At 47.9% G+C, this 24,754-nt stretch overlaps 1 protein-coding gene across 34 annotated transcripts in view; it reads left to right on the forward strand.

Moving 5' to 3' along the window:
• Positions 1-24,754, forward strand: part of LOC137476924 (uncharacterized) — a 57,646-nt gene that overhangs the window by 21,640 nt on the left and 11,252 nt on the right. For 4 of the 34 annotated variants that reach the window (XR_011000691.1, XR_011000692.1, XR_011000693.1 and 1 more), the window contains exons 1-9: positions 8,859-8,963; positions 10,627-12,363; positions 18,054-18,228; positions 18,945-19,149; positions 19,575-20,197; positions 21,088-21,233; positions 22,060-23,221; positions 23,757-23,890; positions 24,293-24,729. Coding sequence is in view for 1 of the 34 variants with exons in the window: in XM_068195392.1 (XP_068051493.1) it covers positions 10,796-12,363; positions 18,054-18,228; positions 18,945-19,149; positions 19,575-20,197; positions 21,088-21,233; positions 22,060-22,855 (3,513 nt within the window). In the remaining 33 variants the exon portion in view is untranslated. The other 30 variants (XR_011000705.1, XR_011000699.1, XR_011000703.1 and 27 more) reach the window with 24 other exon arrangements.

The following is a 24,754-nucleotide window of genomic DNA, read 5'->3' on the forward strand; positions in this document are numbered from 1 at the left end:
TTCCACTGGAGCTTTATCACTTCTTCATTAATGTGACACCAACATGAATTAGGAATGATTTTCCCAGAGAAAGCAAGGTCAGAGAGAAGTGTTATTTTAGCAAAATGGCTCCTGTGCCCCAAATCCCAAGAACACTTGTGCAAAAGACCCAATTGTGACTGGAGCCCAGCCTGTCATTTCCAGTGGTCACTTGGCTGGGATTAAAGGTGAAAGGTTACTCTAAACTGCACATTGCAAAGTAGGAAGTCAAGAGAGAGCCCATGGCATCACCTTCAAAGAGAGCACAGCACTGATCCTCAGTGAAATAGAGCAAAAAACTGCAACAGTGGCTTTTCCACACTTGAAACAGCTCTGGAGAGGCAGGAAGTTCCCAGTGGCTATCGATGCAGCTGAATGAAATTGTCACTTGCAATAAGGCATCCTGAGAGCTGGGGGAAATCCTGGCTCTGTGCCCACTGGCACAGGTCCAAGTGATATCACTGGAGCCAAGATTTTTAGTCTGTATGTGAAATGAATTGCCAGGGTGAAGCTGCAAAAGTAATGCCTAGTAATGAAATCCACTTGCAGCACTGCACCTCTGCACCAGAGCCCTGCTGCGAGCAGGAGTGTTTGCACTGGCTCTGGGGAACATTGCGCCATTCTTGTAGGAGGCAGGAGGAGACAAGAGGTGTGAAGTGCCACTGAATTCATCAAGTATGTCGCACAGCTGCCCATTTGTAGGCAAACTCACATTTTTGTTGACCCACTTTTATTATTTTTTTGCTAGCTTTCACAGGATTCCCACCAACACCACAGAGTATCCATCAATATCACCATAGCAACAAGAAGTCATTAATGGTATCCTGCCTATTGACAGTCAGAATCTAAAGGCTGCTGATCTGGGTGGTAAGCCATCACCATCAGTTTCAATGAGAAAGGAAAGAGCTCAGGGTCTCTGTGGAATCAATCCTTTCATTCTCCATCCTCTGCATGTCCCCAGAGAAGTCCTGCATTGTGTAATGGCAATAAGGGACATATTTCTTCCCTTAGCAAGTTCTGTGCAATGTGTGCTTAGGGACCTGCTGCCAGGAAAAGATGGGGCTGGATTTGTTGCACAAGTAGGGATAAATGTGCCTCTCTTGGGTTTGTTTGCATGGGGCTGTGGTTCTGAGAGACACTTTACATTGCAAATAAGCAACTTATCCTTTAAACCTCCAGGGAGTTCAGAGCAAAGCGGGAGGCTTGGGGGCCAGGAAAGGGGAATGGCAGGCTAAACTGTGAGAAGAGATAAAAGACATGTCATATAATTCTGCTAAATGGTGAAGGAAGGGAAATTCTCAGCAGGTGTAAATTAGCATTGACAAGCAATTCTGATTTACACCCAGCTCATAGTCTGGTCCACAGTTTAATCAGCTGAAAAGCATCAGCATCTGAAAGGGAGGGGGTTGTTTAGAGATGCCCGTGGAAGGAGTTGAAAATCTGTGAAAAAGAAGAAAATAAATTCTCTTTGGTAGGTAGGGAAGAGCTTGTGATGTTCCTTGGGACTGATGCAGAGGCGGAGCCTGGCCAGCTGCACCAGCTCCCTGTCAGGACTCCCACTGCCTTGTAGTGGCCAACATGCAGTGCTGGGCCATCTGAGGATACATCCCTCAACTGAGACAGGTGGTGGGCACAATCCTGCCTGGTTTTCTGTAGAAGCACTGCCAAGTGCCTCCAGAGCCAAAGGAACAGAAAGTGTTACTGCCCATGGCCATCCACGCCTGGCCAGGACTACTGGCGCTGCTGTCATCCACATTTCCTCATGGCAAGCCTGCCTCTGCCAGCAGTATGACACAGTGCCTGACAGCTTTGGGATGTAACCAAGCAAGGTGTAGGATGAGATTGTACATGTCCCTCACCATCCTCAACACCCCCTTCCTCCCCCGAGATCTCTTTCTGATCTCACATGTGCTGGCATGGAAGAGCTCTGCTCATCCACCTACCCTAAGCTTTGGGGAACGCTGGAGTGGCTTCCAGTGCAAAGTTAACAAACTGGGGTCAACATAATTAAGTTGTGGGGCTTCTTTCCCCACTAGTGAGATGGGAGCCAAGGTTCATATTGCCTGGTTGGAAAGACTGGTGCGGTATGCCATTGGTGCACTCAAAGTTTTACATTTGTGGCTGCGCTGCAAATGTTTTCCTAGTACAAGGAAGGGAGTAGGAACTTTGGATGTACAGCTTATTCTTAGAACTAGGGTGTGATTTCTTTCCTGTGCACCATGCATTTTAAGGATCAGGCTGAGACACTGGGGACAATCGTAGAACAAGGAAGAAGGAATACCCTTCAGCCACCCTGAGAGAGCCAACTGCATAGGACTGGTTTTCTGTTTTCCTTCTGGGACTGGTAGAAGCAATGTAATAGGGCATGCGAAGTGCTGCTTCTGTGTGCCATGATGGTCTTGTACTGCTAGTTCAGCCAGGGGTATTTCCACCCTGAAAGAAATCCAGCATCATGACTCAGGCCCTGCAAATCATGAGATTAAATCATGAGTTAAATGACAATATTAAAAAATGACTTGATTTTATTTTTCCCAGTAAGTGTGTGACTTGGCTTTTTACCTTTTTCTTGCCAGAAAGTGAATGAAAATGGTGAGTTGAAATGCTGATCTTCAATGCACAACAGATAACAACATTCAGCTTAGGTGAAGGCTCTGTTGATCCTCCTCACTTTGCTGCTGGGGGAAGGAAGCAGCCAGCCCTTTCCTCCTACTGACTTTTTTTACTTCTCCTTGTCACTGCTCATACTCAACTGATCCATTGTGCCCTGCTTTTTTTGCACTGTCCCTTCTGCCTTCCTCAAACACATGCAGAGAGGATCAAGACAGATTTAGATGATCTGAGGTATAGTTCCCCACCTCATCATTTTTCAGCTACAGACGTGCTCCATCTGTGTTTCTCTTTCCAAAAGGATGTGCTGCTGACCACAGCTGGAGGCAGAGCACTGGGCTGGCAGTAGTGGGCTGCCTCACAAAGGCGTGTGAGTCACTGACTGAGCATATCAGGGCTGGGCTGGGGCACACCTCTGGCAGGGAGCCAGAGGAGAACAGTCTGGAGCTGGCACTGGGAAGTCACAACTGATGTTGGACCCTTTGCTGAGACTGAGCTTCAAGTCACAGCCTTAACCTCTTCTTCTCCCTGCTTCCCAAGAAATAACAAATTCACTTGTAGCCATATTGGAACCATTTTCTGCAGTTAGTGCTGATGTTATACCTATGCAGAGTGGGAATTTGAAGGAGAAGTGGAGGTGCCAGCTTGTAAAGTGAGCTAACATATGGCTTTATAATTCCCAGATCTCACAGGGGGATGGGTAGGTTTTCCTGGCTCAGGTTTGCCTCTGAAAACTGCATGTGTCTTTGCCAGGTATGGAGCAAGGTCAGAGCCTGTGCTCAGATCATGTCTGTTCCTCATAAGGCCAATAGTGAGTGATGTGTGTGTGTGCCAAGACAGGGGGGTGGTCAGCAAGATCTGCTCTGCCTGACTCGAAGGCCTGGGAATGCTTGGTTCAGGATGTCTGCACAGGTCAGGGGAAACCACCTGGGTCCTAAACATCAGCTAACTCAAACCTGAGCATTGTCTCTGCAGGTTAGAACCCTGTGGACTCCTTCTCCAGCTGTAAGACGGAGCGGAGTGGCTCACAGTGTTACAGACAAGGGCAGCATCTGTCAATTAGATGCACCCTGCAGGTTCATAGGTGCTGTGGGGGGTCTTCCCATGAGAGGACTTCATTGCAAATGGAACTTGTTTATCCTGAGAGGGAGTCATCCAAAGGAGCTTTGTGGTCAACCAGGGTGTTGAGTCACTGAAAGCCTGGCAGATGGTGGGTGCTGCCATCTCTTGGGATGCTTCACAGCTGATGATGACAAGCAGCTCCAGCTGGGGCACTTGATGGGGGTGTCACACTGATGTCTCCAGGAGCATTTGCTACACAATCAACTTACTCAGCCTTCCTTTGCTGCAAGATGAATGTCAGTCCTCTGAAGCTCCAGTCCCTCTGCTGCATCAGCAGCAGGACTGTTGGAGCAATATTATCCAAGAGATTGAGTGGTGCATTGCTGAGACGAAAGGAAGTACCATTTCCCAAAGCAGGGAATCAAGAGGGAGCACAAGTCGCCTTGCAAGTATGCTACCTGAAATCAGTGTGCTGGAATGCCTGCCCTTGGAGGTAGGCTGGAAGCATCATCTCATCATAGCCTTTTTGAAAGTGGAACAAGGGGAAAGCCATGATGGGTGTCAAGAAGGAGAAGCTGCTCAGACTAAGAGAGCAGCCAGAAAAATTCATCAAGGGCACTGCTGCTAAGTGCACAGGTGTGTGGAGCAGTAGGGCTTCTCAGGTGAAACCTTTTATGTCAATAAAAATAGTTCCCAAACAGCTTAAAAATCCTACAGAAAAGGAGCCAAGAATACTTAAGTGAGTAGATAAAATTTTGAGAGTAGTTTTTCCACTGCCTTGAGACTATTTTGGAGCCAATCTGGCCCAAATAGAAACTCACATGAAACTATGGTGATTCCTACGCTCTCCCTGTTGGAATGGAGCAGGATGTTCCTGTGGTGATCAACAGACACTGTGGACAGATTCTCCTGTGACACATCTGGCCGGCACACGTGTGCCCTTTGGGCTGCTCTGACCAGCCAGCCCTGACTGTAGCCAAGACCAGTTTTTCTGGACAAGTTGTTAACAACAAGTTGTTGTGTTGTGTTGAATGCAGTGAGATGGAGGAAGACTTGGAGAAGCAGGAAAAAAAATCCATAAAAGGATTAGGAAAAGATATGTGAAAGGAGGAAAACGGCTTGACAATATCACATGGTGAAGCAAGCAGCTCATAACACAGCAGAATTTAATGCCATTGCCTGTGCTCTCAACACCCTCTTGATGCTGGGCTGTACTGTGTCTTCAGGGGTTCCCCATGTCAAACTGTCTCTGAGACTTTGTGGTTCTTGCTTATGCTTAAGGTGAGAACAGAGGGACTATAAATCAGTGAGCAGACTATAAAGGTTATTGTTTTCCCATTATTACCTGGTTTTGAAATCAATCTGGCAGTTGTTCCTCTTGTTAGCAATCCTGATTTATGCCATACAGAGGACAATGAAAGCATTGATAATACTGTAAACTCAGGGAAAGTTATGGTTAGCTGTTTACCCTAGGAAGGAGAAAGAAACCCAGGAAATTGTACTGGTTCAGAGAACTGCTGTGGCTGTACCTCTCCTGCTGCAATTAACAGACACTATGTAAGCTGTGTTCCTGTTTCAGCTGCGACAACAGACAAAAAAACCCCAAGAAATTTAACTGCAGTCACCTTAGATTCATCAACCAGTTTCTGCAGCACAGCACTGGTTAAGAGAACAGCTAAGAAAGCAAATACAGCCAAGGCACCTTTCTTTTTCTTGTTAACCTTTAATATGAAAAAAGTAAAACATCTGGCATTCTTTCCCTTGAGACTGCTGGTGTTCTGCTAGGCAGCTGAAGTGATGTGCATGACGTGTCAGTAAGCAGATCATGCTGTGACCATGAGGTTTGCTGTATCAGATAGCACAAAACTCACAGCCGTAAAATAGATTGCAAAAATCCTTTATATAGCTCTTTGAAATGTGCTGTTCACTTCCCTCTAGCTAGCTGGATCTCTGAAATAAAAGGGAGATTGTAGTCCAGAATAAACCAACCTCTGTTCAGTGCTGCAATTTGCAAAACCTAGTGCAGAGACATTAGAATAAAATCCGAAGGTTAGTGTAATCTCTTATTTCAAGATGGAGTAAGGATCTGCAGTTATTCCCCTCCCTTGGAAGCAGGAGTTTGCTGTGATGGCCATGACTTGGAAGCTCGTTTGCTTGTGACTGAAATGTTGTAAATGTGGAAAGTGGAAAATGTACCAGTCTCACTTGATGTCTCTGATCAAGCAGGAGATGCCAGACAATAGCAAGCCGCTCTCCACAATTTCATGGAACAAATGTCCATGTTTGAGAAGTCTGTAGAGTAAACCTTGCTGCAGTGACCTCTGCAAAGCAGCACCAGCCCTACTGAGTAAACCTACTCAGCCCTGCCAGATTTGGTGGCCTCTCTTCCTGAGGCCTTGTGAGGCTGTGTGATCCCTTGTCCTGGTATTCCTGGAGTCCTTGAACATGTCTGGTCTTCTCCACAGTGTTTTTCATCAGCAATGAGCTACTTACCCTGTGCGTGCCTGCTTCATCCTCCTGACACTTTGTCTCGTGCTTTGCTGGGAAGGTCAGCCAGGCAGAACGGTTCTGATGTGTTTGGGAAGAAATAATTTATCCTTCAAGCTTTAATCCTTTAGAAATAAGTTCTTGGGGGAGATTTTACAGGAAAATTAAGGTTAATGGCAAGTCTCCAAGCAGGCACTTATCAGAGCAGTGGAGAAGTTGATTAAACAGAATCACATAGAAAATAAGCTGAGCACACATTGCCCTTAGTCTTATGCTCACTTAAGTCATGAGGCTCATAACCACTAGAAACTTTTCAGTCCTTGAGCCAGGGAACAGGAAAGTGTTTCACAGACAATGTGATTGAGGAGCAGTGATGTGCTGCAGCAGCAGCCAACACTAAACTCTGCTTTGCTATTTGGCTTGGAATAAGTGACCATTGGCCTGGAGGATTGCTGGTCTAGAATAAAGCCTGAACTTTGGGTAGGTGTGGACAGGATTGCCTGAAGTACCCAGGGGGGTAAATGAAGGAGCGTAGCCTTCATCCACAGTGAGCAGTGCTTGGTCTAACTGGAGGAGAGCAGAGGATACATTTGGGCTGCTGTGTACCTTTAGGAGAGGGTAAATTAGGACCCAGAGTTGGGTCACCATGTAAAAAATTAACATTTCCCTTCCTTCCTTCCCTCACTCCCCCCCTCCCTCACCCCCTCACACTTCATTGGGTTTTGCTAGCTTATCAACCAGAAGCATATTAACTTGCTTTGGACTTTTTTTCTGTCTCCATCTTGTGCTCTCCTCCAGCAGACTGCCTACAACAGGCTGGTGGCCTTGTTACTTGGGAGCTGAGTGTGTAGGCACATGTTTTGTATCATGGGGTGTCAATGACCTGACAAATGCACGCATCTGAGCTGAAACTATGATGCAGTTGCTGTGTGCCATGGAGCACAAGAACAGGGGAAGGAGGGAGAAACACTCAGTGTTTCCTGGTTACAAGCCAGGGACAAATTACCTGGTGTTTTAGAGAGACCACTGCTTTCTCCCGCTCCAAGCATCCTTGAGCAGCGGGGGAAGGAGGCTGTGCCTCAGACAGCCCCCTGTCCAGGTCATGACTCGGGCAGCAGCTGCCTTGGGTGCTCAGTGGAATTAAGCTTAGCTGCCTGACATGCTGTGCACAGCCCTCAGGGCAGTGACATGGAGGAACTGGCGAGATCACAAGAGTTCATCAGGAAAGAGATGGTCCTTCCAAGAGTGGAGTGACAGGGAACAAAGGTGCTGCTGCCTGAGCTGCCTGTTACAAGATCTCCACAGCTGCCCTGAAGGTGTTTGGGGGAACAGAACTCACAGATTTCTGAGACTCCCGCTCACTCCAGCCAGGGCACAAGACCCCTTTGCTTACCCACCTGTGAGCTACATCCATGTGCACCCTTGCTCTTAGTTGTCCTGGAAGTATCAGAGGGACTTCCTGTGTTAGAAGTGTTTAAAGAAAAAAAAAATCACTGTTCAGAGAAAGAAAGTTCACCCCCTATGGGTGACGAATATTAAAATAAATTATTTGGGAACAAAATTCCCATCTTTCTGCACTTAATCCAGTAAATTTTGGTTCTTGCCTACATGTCAGCAAACTTCGTGCAGCCTCCTCTGGAAAGTCTCTGTCCCCTGCTGTCTCAGCCAGCTCTGGCTGTTCTCTGTCTTCTCTGGCTCCTCTGCTCTGCAAACCTGCCTCTGGCTCCCACTCTGTCCCTCACTCTGCCTGCCTCACTGTGCCCACAGGAGGCTTCTTCCAGCTGCTCCTTCCCTGAAAGTGACTTTTGCCGTCCCATGCACATTTCCTGGAAAATCCTGCCCTGACAAAGCAGCAGCAGGTCCCTGCTGCTTGGCAGTACTTGAGATCACGGATACCTTCCATGGCTGCTGGGGAAATGGGCTCGTGCTGTTTTGCCGTGCAGAGGGGTACCTTCACCTGCTGGAGGGTTCGAGGCATTCCCCTGAGAAATGGAGGGGTGTAAACCCCCCTGCATGGCCTGTGCCGTGCGCTTGAGCAGTAAGGGACAGAGTGGCCCCTGACCTCTCATGCCTGGCATCACTGTTGCTGACCTGCAGCCCATAGAGGGGTCAGCTGTATGAGCCCCGACAGTGAACTTTCACCTGAAGAGAATCATGAGGGCAAAAATCAATTGTCTTCTCAATGCTGCCCATCTCTTGATGAATGGAGCACTCACAGACAGATCCCACCCTGTTTCTGTGCCTCTGCTTCCTTGCTCTTCTCCTGACTGCTTCTGCCCCTGCCTGTGCACTTTGTCCTCTGGCCCCCTTGCTGTCACATGCACACATGCAGAGCCTGCCAAGCCAGTGTCCAGCCCAGGATCCTGCCTCACATGGGCCTTGCTTTCTCTTCAGGCCTTACTCTGTGTAACTCCCTGCTTTGGGCAAGGGCAGCTTTAGTCTCTGCTCTCACTGCAGCAAGGGCTGTTTTCTCTTTCTTCTTGTTCTGAAAGCATAATGCCAAAAGTACATGGTGTCCTGTGGCTCTGACCTGATCACAGACTGACCTGACAGGGCATGGCATCCTTTATTAACAACACTTTCTCACAGGAGCCCTCCAGCACTACCAGGAGCCATGCTCTCTCCTCAGTGACTGGCTTTCACATCATATAATTCTTTCTTTCTTGACAGATTATGTTATAACCTATGAGCACAGAAAGTCCTGATCCTCATGTTTCTCTGCTGTCACCTGTGGGCTCTTCCAGAGCCGTGAAGAAGGGGGAACTCCAGCCCCATCATGAGAAGACCGGGTGAGAAGTACCTGTGACGTTTTGGGGAACAGTACACTTTGAGAGCTAGTTTTAATTTTTATTTTTAGCAGTTATGAAGGATGGAAATTATGTTCTTCATTCAGTGGTGAGCTACAGGAGCAGTTCTGCCTTCCCTCTCTGGGATGAGATTAGAGATCATTTCTTTAATGCAGGGAAAATATGCCAATTTGAGCCACTCTAAACAAGGGATGAATCAAGGTCATAGTGTGTTAGCAAAATTGTCTTCCAGGCAATACAGTAGCTCAGACTTCCCCTCAGATAGATGTCTGTTGGTACATCACATGGCTAGGTGCCTGTGGTGTCTTAGCCTTCAGGGAGTAACAAACCTCTTCATTCCCCTCGTGATCAAGGTGGCTGTGCTGTCTGAATAGTTGGCCACATGTGGGGAATCCAGCTGCACTTCAGAACAAACAGTCTGGGCTGTAACTGATTTTGTCTTGCTTTATCAAGACCTCTTCCTGTGTGTGCAACCTGGTTGGTTCTTGCCTGGTTTATTATTAAAGACTCATGCCCCACCATCCCAGCTCTATCTTGCCTTTACGAATCTCAGGCTAAGCCCATATCCCCTGCCCAGTCTTACTCTCCTTTACGTATGGCACTCACTCATTCCCTTTGCCTCTGATTGCCAAGGAAGGGAGTGGACTAGACTGTAGCAGACACTGATATCTTGTGTAACTGCTGGCAAGTCCATGAGGCCTAAATCCCTAAAAGAAATCTAGAGTCTCTCCATTCAGTGTAAGGAAGCTCTGTCCAATTCCATCAAGGACTTAGCCACTTAGCCTTCATCCTGCTGGCCTAAACTGGAGTTTAGGGACTTAATTCTCCACTCTGAACATGTGATTTTGTCACTTAGATTCCCTGGGCCTTACAGTGCTAAACACAGCTCATAGGAGGAGCCTTGAAAAGCATAGCTTTCTCTTTTGGGGCCTCTGCTGAGCTGTCATGGGAGGATGATCATTTGAGCCTGTAGCTAAGGAGTCAGGAGGGTGCATTTGTGAAAGTCTGTAAGATACCTTTGTCTCTGCATTGGAAAGGCCTTGGCAATGCTTGGCTACCATATGCAATCAGTAAACCATATGTATCTTCCTTGTGAAGGGTGAATCATAGCAATGAGGGGCTGCGATGTGACTGTCAGGCACAAAACAACCACCTGTCAGCCTTCTTCTTCCTCCTTGCTACTTGAGTCTTCAAGGACACCACAGTTATGTCATCCTTTCCTGGCCCCAGCATCCCCCTTAACTCATACACTCTTGTCTGCACCCCATTAGAGGGAAAGAACCTCACTATCTCTTGTAAACCTGCCGTCTCCGTAGTGCTGCTGTGTGAGTAAGCTGAGCCTGCAGCAAGCACTTCTGAGCATTTGTCTCTAATGCTGAGCAATGTTATTGTGAGGGAGTTGCTGAGGGTCGGTAGGAAAAACTTCTCCAAATTCAGACAGGTAGTGTAAGGCCACTATTGGCTTGGCTGGAGAAGAAAAGGCTTCCCTGCCCCAAGCCCCATGGCTCATCGCCCAGTTACGCTGCTCTGCTCCTGCACAAGCTGTTGGTGTTGGATTCTGCATCCCCTGGAAGCAGACCTGCTGCTGCATCCTGCGAGTCAGCACCCAGCTGCTTCAGTAACTCATCTTTCCTTCCATTCACAGGTCTTCTACGCATGGCGACTCCACCCATGTGAGAGCTCTCTTATGTGAGTGCCCAGCAGCACACTTTGCTGTCTGTGGTCTGTGGACATTGACTGGCATCTAAGCGACACCCCAGCTCCCTCCTCTCCCCCTAGACGCCACTGTCCTAGAGCCTCCATGTGCATTTGCTATGACATACATCAGTGTTGATGAGAGACAGGAACACTGCCGGGTGATCTCGAGCTGCCAAAATAATCAGCTCTGTGCACAACATGGCTTAAAGGATTTTTCAGTTAGCAGCATGCATCCACTAAAGAACCTAGACACTCATATTTTTTCTGGGGACTTCCACACTCTTGCCTGCCACACAGGCAAGGCACGTTTGGTCAGTCCTGTGGAAAACCGGATGTATCGGAGTGTGGAAAACCTACACTGGGCAGCAGTTGCTGACTGTGGGCTGTATTCTCACTGCCGGAGCCTGGATAACGAGATCATCTTTCGCTATAGAGGCACCAGTCAGTGGACAGAAGGCTGTGTGGATGTGGCCCCAGTACAGAGTGCATCAGATTCTCTGAAGAACCTTTCTCTCCGTGCTAAACAGACATCTCGATCTGCACAGGATGTGCTCCTGCCTCCCTTTGCCAAAGTGCCTCAGTGGCTCTTCCCTTCCGCACAGGAAAGAGCCCTACACGGAGATGCCAGAAAAGAGCTGAAGGAGAAGCTGAGGCTGCACAGCAGTAAGGTGGCAGAGCCCTGTAAGCCAGTGCGCCCACAGGTGGCCCCGCCTGAGCTGATGGCCCAGGAGTGCTTTGGATGCCAGGTGTGCCGGCAGAGCAGGAACGGCTGTGCTGTGAACTGCTGCACGGTTCTGGTGGAACACACTGCTCTCAGGCACAGCCTCACAGCGGGACAGGGACTGTGCTTTGCACACAGGATCATCAGTCCAGAAGACATCAAGCAGGAAGCTCAGAGGAGGCTTCAGCTCCGAAGGCAGAATAGCTCCCCGAATTTGCCCCTTCAGCATGCTGGGGAAAGCCATGAGATGAGCAAATCCAGAACAGCAGAGACCGTAGAACAGTACAGTGGGGAAACAGATGGCAAAGTCACATTGGGACAGAGCAAGAAAGGCCGCTGCAAAGGGAGGATCTACATACCCACCTTTGAGGAGTTCAAGCAAATGAGAAGTAAGGAGGGAAATTCATCTGACAGCAGCAGTGGGCCAGCAGATTGCTTGAAAAAGGCTCTGCCTGCAAACCAGACACTGGAGGAGGAAAACAGTAAAAATGTCTGTCCAGAAGCTTTAGAGACCAAAGCTATGAATGAACCTGCTGTCAGAGCAGAGGAGGATGATGATGTATTTCATGAAAACCACACTTCTGCTGGCTTTTTCCAAAACCCAGCCACATGGGATGGTTTCAAGATGAGCAGTCCTGAGGTGAAGGACAGAACCTTCCAGACCTCCATCCCAGATACATCACCAGTCCCTATTTGCTCCAGTCCTATTCCACGATCACCTCTACAGGCAGGAGCAATACACAGTGCTGGGCAGGACATCTTCAGTGATGAGCAGCAGAAAGGAGAGACAAGACAATTAAATGATGTCCTCCACCTTGCAGGGCAGTCACTGGCTTCTGAAGCCCAGTCCTCTTGCTGTTCATCGCTGCTGTTAGAAGCCACAGACTTATCCAGCTATGGAGCTAAGCTACAAAAAATGAAGGATGAATTCATAGGTTCGGCCTTGGAACTTATTAAGAAAAGGTAACATGCTCCGTGGTGTCACCTGAAAGCAGTTCCCTTGTTAATGATCTGGTCTTTCTCCTGATAGGTATATTTAATTCCTGTAGCATAAATGTGCTGCTGGCAGAGCCTTTCATCTTGGAGTCTCTGATTGCCACATGGATGTGTCTTTAAAGCTGTTCAGCTTAAATTCCACCTTGTGGGAGATTAAACATCAAAAAGCATTTTCATCTAGACTTTGCCTTTTTGTGCACCTTAATCCTGTACAGAAAACAGCCATTAGTAGTTCTGACAGCCAGCTTCCCACTCATTTTATTTCTGTATTAAATTGTTAGAATGTCTTTTTTTTTTTTTTTTAGCATCTGTTAAAAGTAGAAGACACCAAAGGATACAAAGTACTGATATGATTCCTTTGAAGAAAAATGTAGAGTCTGTCCCACCACTGCAGGACATGAATTTAGATAGTGTGACATGCAGCAGCAAGTGCTTTCAGTTGCTGCCTGAGTGTAGAGAACAGACACACAAGGGTAAGATGGCTGCTAGGAGTCTTTAACCCCCTCTTGGAGACCCGCACAGGCAGTGAGTGAAAGTACTTGTAAATACTATCCTTCTGCCATCTCTCTGTAGGCAGCCAGAGAAAATACTTCTGTAGAGCCTTCCTCCTTCTCCATCCAGGGTTTTTCCCCTTCTCTGGGTAAGATGTTCACGACGACTGCTTTCTCTATCCTGGTTTTGGACACTGCAGTCCTGTTACCTCCCTCCTGCCTAAGAAGTGGGATCCCTTTCTATGCAGGGTGGCACAGCAGGAATCAGAAAAGTTCTAGAAGCTACGAATTTGGAACAGTTATCACTGTCTTATCATGAGATGAGGCTGATGGGAAAAAGAGGAGTAAGTGTTGGTGAAGTGGTTTGTTTCCGTGCACTTGGCTTTCATGGTTAGATTTGCTAAGAATTGCATTAGACTTGGTTCCTGGCTGCTTCTGCAATCCAGAGATGGCTGTGTGAAATGCCAGGGCATCAACCTTGTATGCTGCCTTTTTATTTCTGGAATGAATGGGCTGAGACTGGACTCTGCTTTTGGAGGAAATAATAGTGACTTCTGCACAGGAATGATAGTCGTCTGAAAGAACTTAAGTGGGGCTGAAGCCAGAGTGACAGTGGAAATACTTCTGCAACTTCATAGTCCAAAGGGAAGTAGGTGTTGTCAGAGCCCTCAGTGCTTCCCTCAGCTGTCCAGCCCAGCCTTGTGCTTTTCTTCTACAGTATGAAAACCCAAAGAAGAGGTAGATGAGAAAGTTATGGGATACAAGCATTTTAATGGATTAGGCTATTTTTGTCATGAAGGTGAAATGAAATATGCAGAATGGCACAAGCAGTAAGGGTGTAAGAACAGCTGTCTCTTTGCAGATCAATTATTTTCCTGGTATCTGGAGCCCAAGCTGCATGCAGAGCAAAGTACAGGAAATGAGGAGTGCGTATGATCTTCCTTCCCACTACTCTCCCAGCCTCCAAACACTTCCTGCCCAGGGCCTTTATGTGTGGTTTCTGTGCTTTTAATATCCACAGTGTTTTTTGTTTCTGTGAATGGGTTCAGTCTCCCTAGGTGGATTTGTTAAAATCTATGAAGCAATTTTTATTAACGCCGAAATGACAATTGATCTAAAAATATGAATGACAATGGTTTCTAAAAATATGAATGACAATGGTTCCAGTATTAGAGAGGTAGTTTTATATGTGAAGGAACCATCCTGGCTTTATTGTTTTCAGAGTAACAACAATTAATGGTAATTATTATTGCCAAAGTACTGGTTATAGGGAAAATCTGGTTTCCTTTATTTTGAAATTTATCAGTTTTCTATCATTTTCACCAGAGACTGTAATGTCCCTGAATAGTCACTACTTCAGCTGATTTTCACTACAGAGGTGGGAGATTTTTTTCTGCATTTTGGGTGCTAAATTATGATTGCTGGCATCCAGGCCACATTCTTTCTAAGTCTCAAATGAAATTAGCTGCAAGCTGGGGATTTGGTCCCGTTTCCACAGATACTCAGTTCAGCAAGCCTCTGATAGAGATGTTGTGATGGAGCATCACAGAGTAAAATAGCTAAAATTGTCTTCTCTTTCTAGTGCTTCTGTGTAAGTGTCAGTTTTACAAAGCAGTTTTGTCTGTAATTTAGCAGTCTCCATATTAATTCATTGTTAATTACTTAAGATTCAGTCAATTGACTTAATATTTTGTCAGTGAAGATTAGATTGTCAAGCTCGTAATTATGGTGGCTTTAGCCCCCTTCATGGGTCACTGGATATCCTTAACTTAGGTTGTAGTCCTGGCTGGGAAGGGTTGTTGCTATCTAGGTGGAAATCCTGTAAGCTTTTCAGTACACAGTCCCCTTTCTGAAATTGCTTATGTGGGGAATTGTTCAGGATAAGGACATGCAAACACCTCAGGTTTGTGTCTATGAAATGAGGGACATGGTGACAACAGAAGGCTGCACAGTTTAGCCAAGGATATGGCTAAGAAAGAGGGCTTCCTGAAAAGAGTGATGGGCTGTATGTGGGGTGACAACAGGACAGTGGGTACAATATCAACTTCCCCTAGCAGAGGACTGACACCAAGTCAGAAAGGCAGGTGACAGCAGAGAAGGCATGCACAAAAATATTTCCATTAGTCAGAAAGAGTCAGGAACATGTGGAAAGGGCTGAGAACTGCTGGCTTGGACAATGATAAAACCATCAAAAGACCCGTAGAGACAGTGAAGGAAAGCAGGTGCATTTCCAGTTGTACTCATCCCCAGTACCTCCACTTCCATGAAATTCAGAGTTGATGGCCAGAGGTGTTAAAACACATTCAGAAAGAACTGGTCCTCTCTGTGTTGGTCCAAGTGCATCACCTGTCTTGGGGAGAACAGGAAAAACTGGCACCAACCCCAGGCACAAACTCCTGTTCCAATAAGTGATTTAATACAACAGAAGGAAAGATGCTGGAGTCCCCCCTTCTACGCCCCTCTGTGAGGGCAGAGGGGACTTGACTTGCTTGAGCAGGCAGTGGTGTGAACTTGTTGGCAGCACAGATCTCTGCCAGGAGGAGGGGACTAGAGAAAGGGGCAATATCCTATTTTCTTGGCAATGTCCCCTCTTCCTCCTAAGCCAGAGGCAAAGGTTAAAGGAGCAGCCCTAAGATGTTGTTTCACAAAACTGCTTATCCTCCCTGTTTTGCCCACATCCCTCTGATCACACATTGACCTAGTGGTGTGTGGAGCAGCACTTGCCCCAAGACCATATGGCCAGTACATCAAGCAGGAGGGATCTAATCATGACAAGAAGAAACCTCCTTTCACACAATGTGGGCTCTGCATCACTGCCTTTCTTACCTCCAGCTGACCAGCCATGAGGTGGGTTGAATTTCTCAATCTTCAGTCATGTTTCCTTAGCTCAGCTCTCTGGGTAATATTGGCTCTTATTCCCACTGAAGATCACGTCTGGAGATTTTTTTAAAATATCCCTTTTGGGCTATGGAAACCATAATAAGTGGTGGCATCTGGTCTGTAGACCCTATCAGCAGAGAGCTGCTGTCGGCTTCACTTAGAGGAGCAGCAATACTCTGGAGCGCTTCCCGTATTTAAGTGGATGATCTTGAAGCACTGTGAAAATGACAAATGAAAGCTCAGCATCTCTCATGAGAGTGTGTTCTGTATAGTGGGAGCTGGTGTGATCAAGAAGATAATATTCCAATTATGAGCTCTGCTACTAACCTTGGGTGCATCCCATTGCCTCTCTGTGCCCCAGCATGATCTCTTTTCTGTTTTATTTAACCAGGAGCTGTTTGAGCAGGAGCAGCTTTTGGAAAGGGTGGTTTTCAGCAGTGGCACATCCTCTTCAAGAGTCTTCTTGCTCCTTAACCTGTGCCTTTCCTCCCATGGGTTTGCCCAGCTGATCTGTTCATACTTTACACAAACTCGGTGAACACCAATGAAATTATCTGTCTGAGAATTCATGAGGGAGGGGTTTTAAACCCATATAATTTCAAGACTGATTTTAGATCATGGCCACACAGACAGTTACACACACTTAAGGAGGGGTACCCCAAGCATGGTTGGGGACAGGTGGGAGGAAGGAGACAGGAACCTCTCAAGCCAGACCAGGCCAGGCCGGTACCATGGGGGGCTGCAGCCTTGCTGTGTGCCTGTGCTGCTCTTACTGCTGCCTTGTAAGTGCCACAGACTGCTCTGTGCCAGCAGTGATGTTGGTATACCCTTTCTACAGGCTGGAGAGTAGAGACCTGGAGTGGGACAGCAAAAAGCAAATGCCAGGAGCCTGCTGTTGGCACTGTTGCCATTGTCACGTAGCCATAGCTAAACTCTTTTTAACTGGTTGTGTCAGCAGGGACCTGGAAACATAAATGGAGAAAGATGAAAAAGCATCGGCTGAAGAGATGCAAACCAACTTTTCTGGCCTGACAAGAGAGCCAGTTTGTGTTCTGGGAGATTTGTTCCCTCTTCAGTCATTTTAGTATTGGCTGATGGTATGTTACTGGAGCCAACAGTCATTCACTGCAAGGAGAATGCCCATCTGTCTCGTGTGTTTGCTTGTAGCTGACACTGTTGGAATTGCACATTAGCAGTGTGACCTACCAGCATAAGTTCACAAGTGAAGCCTTTAAGAAGAAGCAGATTTTTCTCATAGGAGATTTTTGTTAAGCATAAAATACATGCAGAACCTGAAATATGTTCCAGACACTGGCTTCCTGTATATACAAGCATCCATGTTCAGTCCTCACAATCTTCCTTTTTAAAGGAATCCAAGTCCATAAAAATTAAGTAAACCCAAAATAAAAAAAAAAAAATTATATTCTTCCCAACAGGCTTCATTATGCATGGAAATAAGATGTCTTAGAGAGCCTGTTAAAAAAAATGTATCACAAATAGTATCACAAACAACAGCCTGTCAACTACTCTGTCAAGTCATTGGTTTTGCAGCAGACTGTGTCTGTCTGGAGAGGGATGCTGTCTACAGAGGGGGGAACGTGGGGTTGGACAGGCTGCCTGTATCAGCCAGGCCAGACCCTTATTAGCACTGGGCAGCCGTGAATGAGGGCATCCCAGAGCTGCCAAGTGAGAGCAACAGACACTGCCAGTCTTTTCAGGTCTCAAGTGCACCAAAAGGCCTGATCATGAGTTCGCTGAAAACAGATAGTATCTTTCCAGTGACTTCAGTGGGCTTGGGATCATATGAGATGAAAAGCAGAGGGAATACTCCTTTAATCCTCTAATCCCTTCAAAGTATTATGGTTTATAGCAGGTGATTTTCTTCCAGATGAGCAATATGGTTTCTGTGTTGGCAGCATCTCCTTAAATAGCAGCAAATATGGATGTGGCCTACTTAGAAAGGAGTGTTTGTGGTCCCTGTGGAGCACCTCATGTTTTATGGACACAAAAATGCCCTGTGAACAGCCAAGACTTGATAACCCAGACTGATGTTGGCACGAGTGCAGTTACCCAATTTGCAATGTCTTAACTGAGCAGTGCTTAGAGCCCCTGAAACACAAGCACAGCCGTCCATGCTGACCAGTCATGATCCCTGCCTGCACTTTTCCTCAACTGTTGCAGATCATTGTTTGAACCTGGGCTCTCTCTGCACAGTCTCATCTGTGTCAGGAATGGTGGGAGAACTGCATCCGTGATGTTCAATGGAGTCTGCTTCTTCCCTTGCAGCTGCAATGCCGAGACTGCTGCCAAATCCCCCTCCAAGGGGCGGTGTGATCTGAGGGAAGCTGATCTCCCACCTCTGGAGGACAGCCAGCAGCCCACAGCGATGTCCATGGCAACAGAGACCTGGGAGGATAAGCCAAGCAATGAGACATCCAGTGACACTCCACCTGCAGGGAATGTAAGGGAGAGGAATTCCCCTCTCATGCATGTGTTTAGGGTTTTTTCCTTGTTAGAAGCTCTGAAGGATCCCTTCATTGTAGGAACTGGGCAGGCTGGGAGATGGCAATCTGGGAAACTCCCTTGAGTGATTAAATGCTGTCAGAAGCATTAAAAGCTTTTTTATTACACTCAGTGAAACAGGAATGAGTTTTTTGCCTCTGCCTATGTGCTGCTGCATTTCATGTGGGGAATTCAGCAATAACCCCTTCATGGCTTCCAGTGTGTCTGGGGGTTCAGACAGATTCCCTCCTAGTGCCCCCTTGGGCAAGCTGCTGGTGCAGGTGGGGCACAGAGGCTGGACTTCCTGGCCCTGCAGTGCCGAAACCTTCACAGAGCAGCTGCAGGTGAACTCAGGTCGCTGAGCACACAGAGCCAGGGCTGTGCTGTTGACTTCTTCATGGTTATTTGACAGCCATGATCCAGCCACCTCAGAGCTGCTGTACTCAGAGCTATACAACAGCAAAGGGAGAGGGGTCCTTAACTTGTTAGGGCTGAGCAAGACAGAGGGACTCAGGGGGACAGATTTCTTAATCATCATGTAGCAGAACTACATTTACCATCCCACGACTCATGAGTTTCCTTTTCCCTCCTTTGGCAACTGAGTCCAGTGCCTGCAAAACCAGGTGCTACTTTGACCTCAGCTTTGCTCCAAACCCTTTCTTGCCTTTCTTGCAGACTCCCAGTCCTGTCTGTCGCCGATCCAGCTCTGACATTGTCCATGAGAGCACGGATGGTGCCAAGGCCCAGCGGGAGTGCCGACTGCGGCCGCACTTCAGTGACCCGATGCCGACGGACTCGGTGAAGAGGAAGCAGCTGGAGCTGAAGATCGCGGCTGCAGCGCGGCAGCACGCACAGAAGCGCCGGCAGGAGCGAGACTGTGGTACACACACTGCACACTCGGGGGCTTATGGGCTAGATGCTGCACCCTGCTGTGCTGCTGTAAATGTGGAGTAACTCTATAAACTAGGGGAAGGAAGCATCCTGAGTTGTACCCAGGTGTGCAGGAAATCAGGATCTGCTCTGCTCTGTCCCTGACTCGTAGATGGCAGGGGAAGAGGCAGCCCAGATGAGTTCACAGGTATGGGCAGTGGAGAGATAACAGATCCCAGACTTCACCTGGGAGTTGTTTACTTCTGACTCCCACCAGTCTCAGCAGCAAAACAGGGGAGGCAGCTTACAGCCCTGCTTCACCAGAACCAGCCTGTCCCCCCAGGGTTCCTGCCATTCATGGCTGTGCCAGCACGAGTTCCTTGGGTGAGCTCTGTGCAGCTGGCAGTGCCTGTAATGATTTGTGTCTGTTCTCAGGTCCAGTGGTAGCAAAAGCCAACCTTGGCCATGGTGGCAGCTTTGATGAGACCCGACGCACCCCACGGGGCTCCCTCCGCTCCAGACGTCACTGGAGCAACGTCAGCAGTCTGAGCACGGACAGCGGGATTGTTGGTGTGAATGATGCCCGGGATGACCTGGATCCCACTGCGGCCACCCGGACCAAGTCAGCGGACGTGGAGAGGGCAGATAGTGGCATTGGCCAGATGCCAGCCAGGAAGTGGAGGAACCGGGCATCTGAAACAATGAGCTCCCTGCAGGCCTGGGAAGCCCACCGACCCTGCACCGACTGTGGAGAAAGGGACCTCCCGGTGGAGACAGATGTTCAGAACTGCAACCAGAGGCGGGCTGATCTCTGCGAGAAGTGCCGCAAGCGCAGGACGGAGCGCAAGGAGTCTGTGCTGGAGTTTGTCAACACGGAGGCCAGCTATGGAGAGGACCTACGCATCATCAAAGAGGAGTTCTACCTCCCCATGCAGGCAGCTGGGCTGCTGAGCCAGGAGCAGCTCCAGGGCATCTTCAGCAACATCCAGGAGCTCATTGACCTCAATGAGAACTTCCTGGAGATACTTCAAGAAGAGATTGATCAGGCCTTTGATCAGGTATGATGTTGCCTCTGCCCTCTAAAGGGACTGGACTGGGCAGACTGGAATAAGTTTTGTATTATGCGGGCAGCATAGGTGGAGCAGAGGAACAGGAGGTGGGACTCCTGGGTTATGGTCAGCTATCAGCTGTCTAGTCCCTTGCTCTCTCAGCTATTCTGATATCAGGAGGTCTGTGCCAGGTCACGGGTGTTGGACTCACTGTGCTGTGGCGATGCCACTGACATCATCAGTCTTGCTCATTTATCCCATTAATAGGTCTTAATGGTCCCATTATCAAAGTTAGTTTTAGGCCAGTTGGGTTGGATCCTGGTAAGAATGTTACCATGAGGGCACAGAGCTCAGCTTGCTCTGTCTCTCAGGCTGTGCTCTTCCAGGTCTGAGCTGGCTGGCTTCATGTTGGCTTGGCTGTGTTTGCCTTGGCTTGCAGTTCACTGCAGCTTGGCTCTAGGCTGTCTGTGGGGCCAGGCAGTGCAGGCTGCTCCCTGCTCTACAGCTGTGTATGGCCGCTTCTACTGATGCACCCTGCCTTGTATAACAAGCTTTCCTGCCCCACCAGCATGGACACAATACACCTTCTTGACTAAGAAGCTCAGTCTGGCCTTCAAGCCCTTGCTCTGATGAGCTGGCTGAGCCCACAGGAGGAGAGCAGACAGCTCTTTGCATGTGGAAGAGCAAGCAGTTAGACCAGCTTTCCTTCCCCTCCCCAGGCACTGACTCCCCCCAGACCTGCAAGAACTGCCTTTCGACTGGGAAGGGTGAGCCCAGCTCCAGCTTTGGTCTGGTGCTCAGCTGATCCTGCAGCAGTTCATGCTGATAGGACTGAAGGCAGGCCCCGTGGCTGGGCCTCTCCTGCGCTAACTGAGCAGGGCCCTATTGCATACTTGCAGGGAGATGATGACCTGATGACCGTGTGCATCGGAGAAATATTCCTGGAATTTGTGAACATGCTGCCAGCCTTTCAGACATACTGTCTTCAGCAGTCCTCCTCTGTGAATATGCTCAACGCTCTGGAGAAGGAGAAGGAGTTGCTCAGGTGAGAAAGAGGATGAGCATATTCATCCAGGCTTTGGGGACAGAAAGGCAGCAGGCTGAGGGTGAAGCCTTTGTCAGCCCATCTAGATCAAAGTCTGATGCTAGTGTTCTTCAGTTATTGCTGCTCCCTCTTGGGGTGAGGACAGTCATTTATTCTCAAAAAATATTCAATCCTTGGTATCTCCGCTGGTATCAACCAGCTGGACCCCAGCTGTACTCTGTGTTTTATGCTAGCAGTATCTGCTAGCAGTGACCACTGCACTGAACTGTCACCAAATAATACTCAGCTGAGATCAGCTCTCAGTCCCTGTGCTGGAGCCCAGGTTGGATTTCCACTGCAGAAAGCCACTTTGTGGCACACATGACTGGAATTTAGTTCCCATTCCTAGCCTTGGTCTGTTGGGCAATGTCGGGCAAGTCATTTCTCTTTCCACTGCTCAGCCAAATTCTTGTTTAATATGCTTTGTAATCTAATGATGAAAGGCATTACAAGTTAATGCAATCTGATATAAACTGATGTGTCTGCCTCATGTTTACGTCAGTAGGTACCAGAGAAAGATCACACCCTTCCTATTTTATGATTTAATAGAAGACTGTTAGGATGTTATGTGCAAGTGTCCCAGGCACCTCATCAGGATTCTGCAGCTGAGCACAGCTGCAGAAATGGTTGTTAGTCTTTAATAAGACAGAATTCACAAGGTTGCTAAAAATGGGGGGGCTGCAGTGCCCAGCAGCTGTCAGCACCATGCTGTTCATTTGCATGGAGGATTGTAGCATCTGCTAGCAGAACAACCAGCATTTCATCCTGTCTTCTTAAATCCCTGCAGAATATTCCTCAATGTCTCCCAGAATGACAACACAGCACTGCGGCGGATGAACTTGAGGTCCTTCCTGATGGCCCCTTTGCAAAGGGTCACCAAGTACCCCCTGCTGCTCAGCAGAATCATCAAGGCCACCACCGAGTACCACCCAGACCACGGCAGCCTGCGGGAGGCCAAGAGCCGCATCGAGTCCCACCTGGAGCACATCAACATGAAAACCAAGCAGGAGGGGAACACGTGGACCCTCCGATCCTTTCGCCAGGACAGCAAGAAGAAGAGGGAAGTCATCAACATCGAGATGAGAGAAACTGCCCTCAAAACTGTCGGTTGGCTGCGGGAGGAAACGCGGTTCGTGATGGAGGGGTCTCTGCAGCTGGCCCAGCCCCCCGATGGCCAGTGGGTGAAGAAAGGCAGCAAGACCCTGAAGTTCCAGAACATGCAGGTCCTCCTCCTGGTGAACATGAAGCGCGTGTCTGAGTCCAGCCTGGAATCAGCTGAGCCAGGGCCTGTGAAGGATGCAGTGCTGGTACTCATCAGGGACAAAAATAATGGGAAGTTCCATTTGCTCAGGGAGCCCTTGAGGCTGAGTAATTGCATCGTCTCCACTGATCCTGACTGCGACGACACCTTCGAACTCATTGAGATCAGGCGGGAGGCGTTTGTGTTCCGGGACAGCGACCGGGCACGGACTCACCACTGGTTCAGGCAGATCAGGCGCTACTCCAGGGAGCTGGGCTCCTGGAAGAAGCGGCGGAACGCGCTGCCCAACATCATGATCAGCACTCCTCACACCAGGCCCTGAGTCCTGCACGGGCAGGCTTGGCTTGACCACTGCCGCTTGCAAAGACCTCAAGAGCCCCACTGGCCTGAACTTGCTCCATGGACAACACAGGGAGGAGCCTGGTCCCCAAAGACTCTTACTAGCACTGGAAGCAAATGCCACAGCCTGGTGCTGAACTCCAACCTCTGGACTCACAATAGTTTGTGGCTCATGTACATACACAGATGGGCTCCACTCGAGGAGATCACCGAAGGATAATAATTTAACTTGTTAATGTTGCACTGCAGGAGAATGATGTATGATGCTTGCCATTGCATGGATCGTGTTGAAAGCCAGTCTTGACAATGAGAGAGGTTTCTACTATTGACTGTATTTCATCAGCATTAGGTAAAGTCCAGGTATTCAGCAACACTAGGTGCAGTATTATGCAACAGAGAATGAAAGCTGGAAAAAATTGTTTTCCACCACAACTCCTAAGGACTGTGTTTCATTATTCACCTCTGTATATTCACTCAAAACACTTGTTTAAAAAGAAAGGCCTTTCATCTTTAATCCAAACCAAGTAGGTATCAATTTGCTCAGATTCAGCTGCATGCACACAGAAAAAAAAAAAAAAAAAAAAAAAAAAAAAAGAGCAAAAAGAGCAAACACATAAACCCCACATATGTCTCTGGAAGAGCAGCACACTCCCAGTGAGAGTCTGTTATTTAACTGACTTAGGGACTGTAACATAATGCTGCATCTGAAATATCTCAGAAGTATATGTAAATACAGCTCTGCTACCACTGATAGTGAATTTAAGAGTTTGCAATTATTCAAATTATGTAATCTAGTGTATTTCAAAATTTAATTGAAAGAACAATTTACATTGTACTGTAGAGTAACATAAAATGTTTTAATAATTATGTTTCAATTACTTTAGGTGGATATTTTTTAATATTTGTATTATGAAGTATGTGTTTCACTTCATATGGGTGGCATTCAGATGAGCAATGTGCCTACATCTGCTCTGAGGATCCCCTGAACAGAATTCAGGGCTACTCCAGATGAGACTGGGTGAATGGTACAAACCTGCTACTCAAATTCTCACTAGACAGTAACAGATTGGCACAAACCCTTTTGCTCTGGAGCCAAAACTGAGGCCACAAATAACTGCCCCATAAGGTCCAGCCTCTCTCAGTTGCTCAGCAGGGAAATGACTCGAAGCTGAACAATGGTAAAAAAGCAAACAGGGTTTAACCTTTTCAGCCTGACATTAACACTGACCGCTGCTTTGCAAAATGTCATGCTACGACTTCCACAGCAAAGGCCAGATTTCAGCCTGGAGGCTAAACTAAAGGAGCCTAAATTTTGGTCCAGGGATCTGGGAGGACAGCCTGTAAATGTTCTTTTAGGCCCACAGGGTAAAGACAAAGCCAATCAGTATTATTCACTACCAACAAAATATTTTTGTTACAGGCATTTATTTCTCAGGAGTATTCACATAAGCACATTTATGTATTTCTCCAGAGATCAACCAGTATCAAAGGTCACCAATGAAGGCAAACAGAAGACATCTTCACAAAGGTAGCCCTAGTCTTGTAAAGTCACCACTGACCCAGCATCTGAGCAAGCCTCAAACTTGCCCAGTGCTTTGTCTTCTGGCCACAGCTGCCAGGGCTTGTTGCACTGCTCCAGGCACTGCGGCAGACACCACTGATGTGTGCCTACTGGCTGTATCTTCTCTTGTTCTGCACCATCCAGCATTTTAGTGCTGCATCTTGTCCTTGAGGAAATGGGAGGATTTGCATCATCTGGAGGGTACCCAAGACATGAGCGTGGCTGCACACAGCTGAGCTCTGTAGCGAGCAATAGCTGTCAAAGTGATTGCCAGGGCAGCAGCCTGGCTCCCTCAGGTGAGCTGGAATTCCCTCCAGCTCT

The sequence above is a fragment of the Anomalospiza imberbis genome, chromosome 7, assembly GCF_031753505.1.
Source record: "Anomalospiza imberbis isolate Cuckoo-Finch-1a 21T00152 chromosome 7, ASM3175350v1, whole genome shotgun sequence".
Classification (NCBI taxonomy): domain Eukaryota; kingdom Metazoa; phylum Chordata; class Aves; order Passeriformes; family Viduidae; genus Anomalospiza; species Anomalospiza imberbis.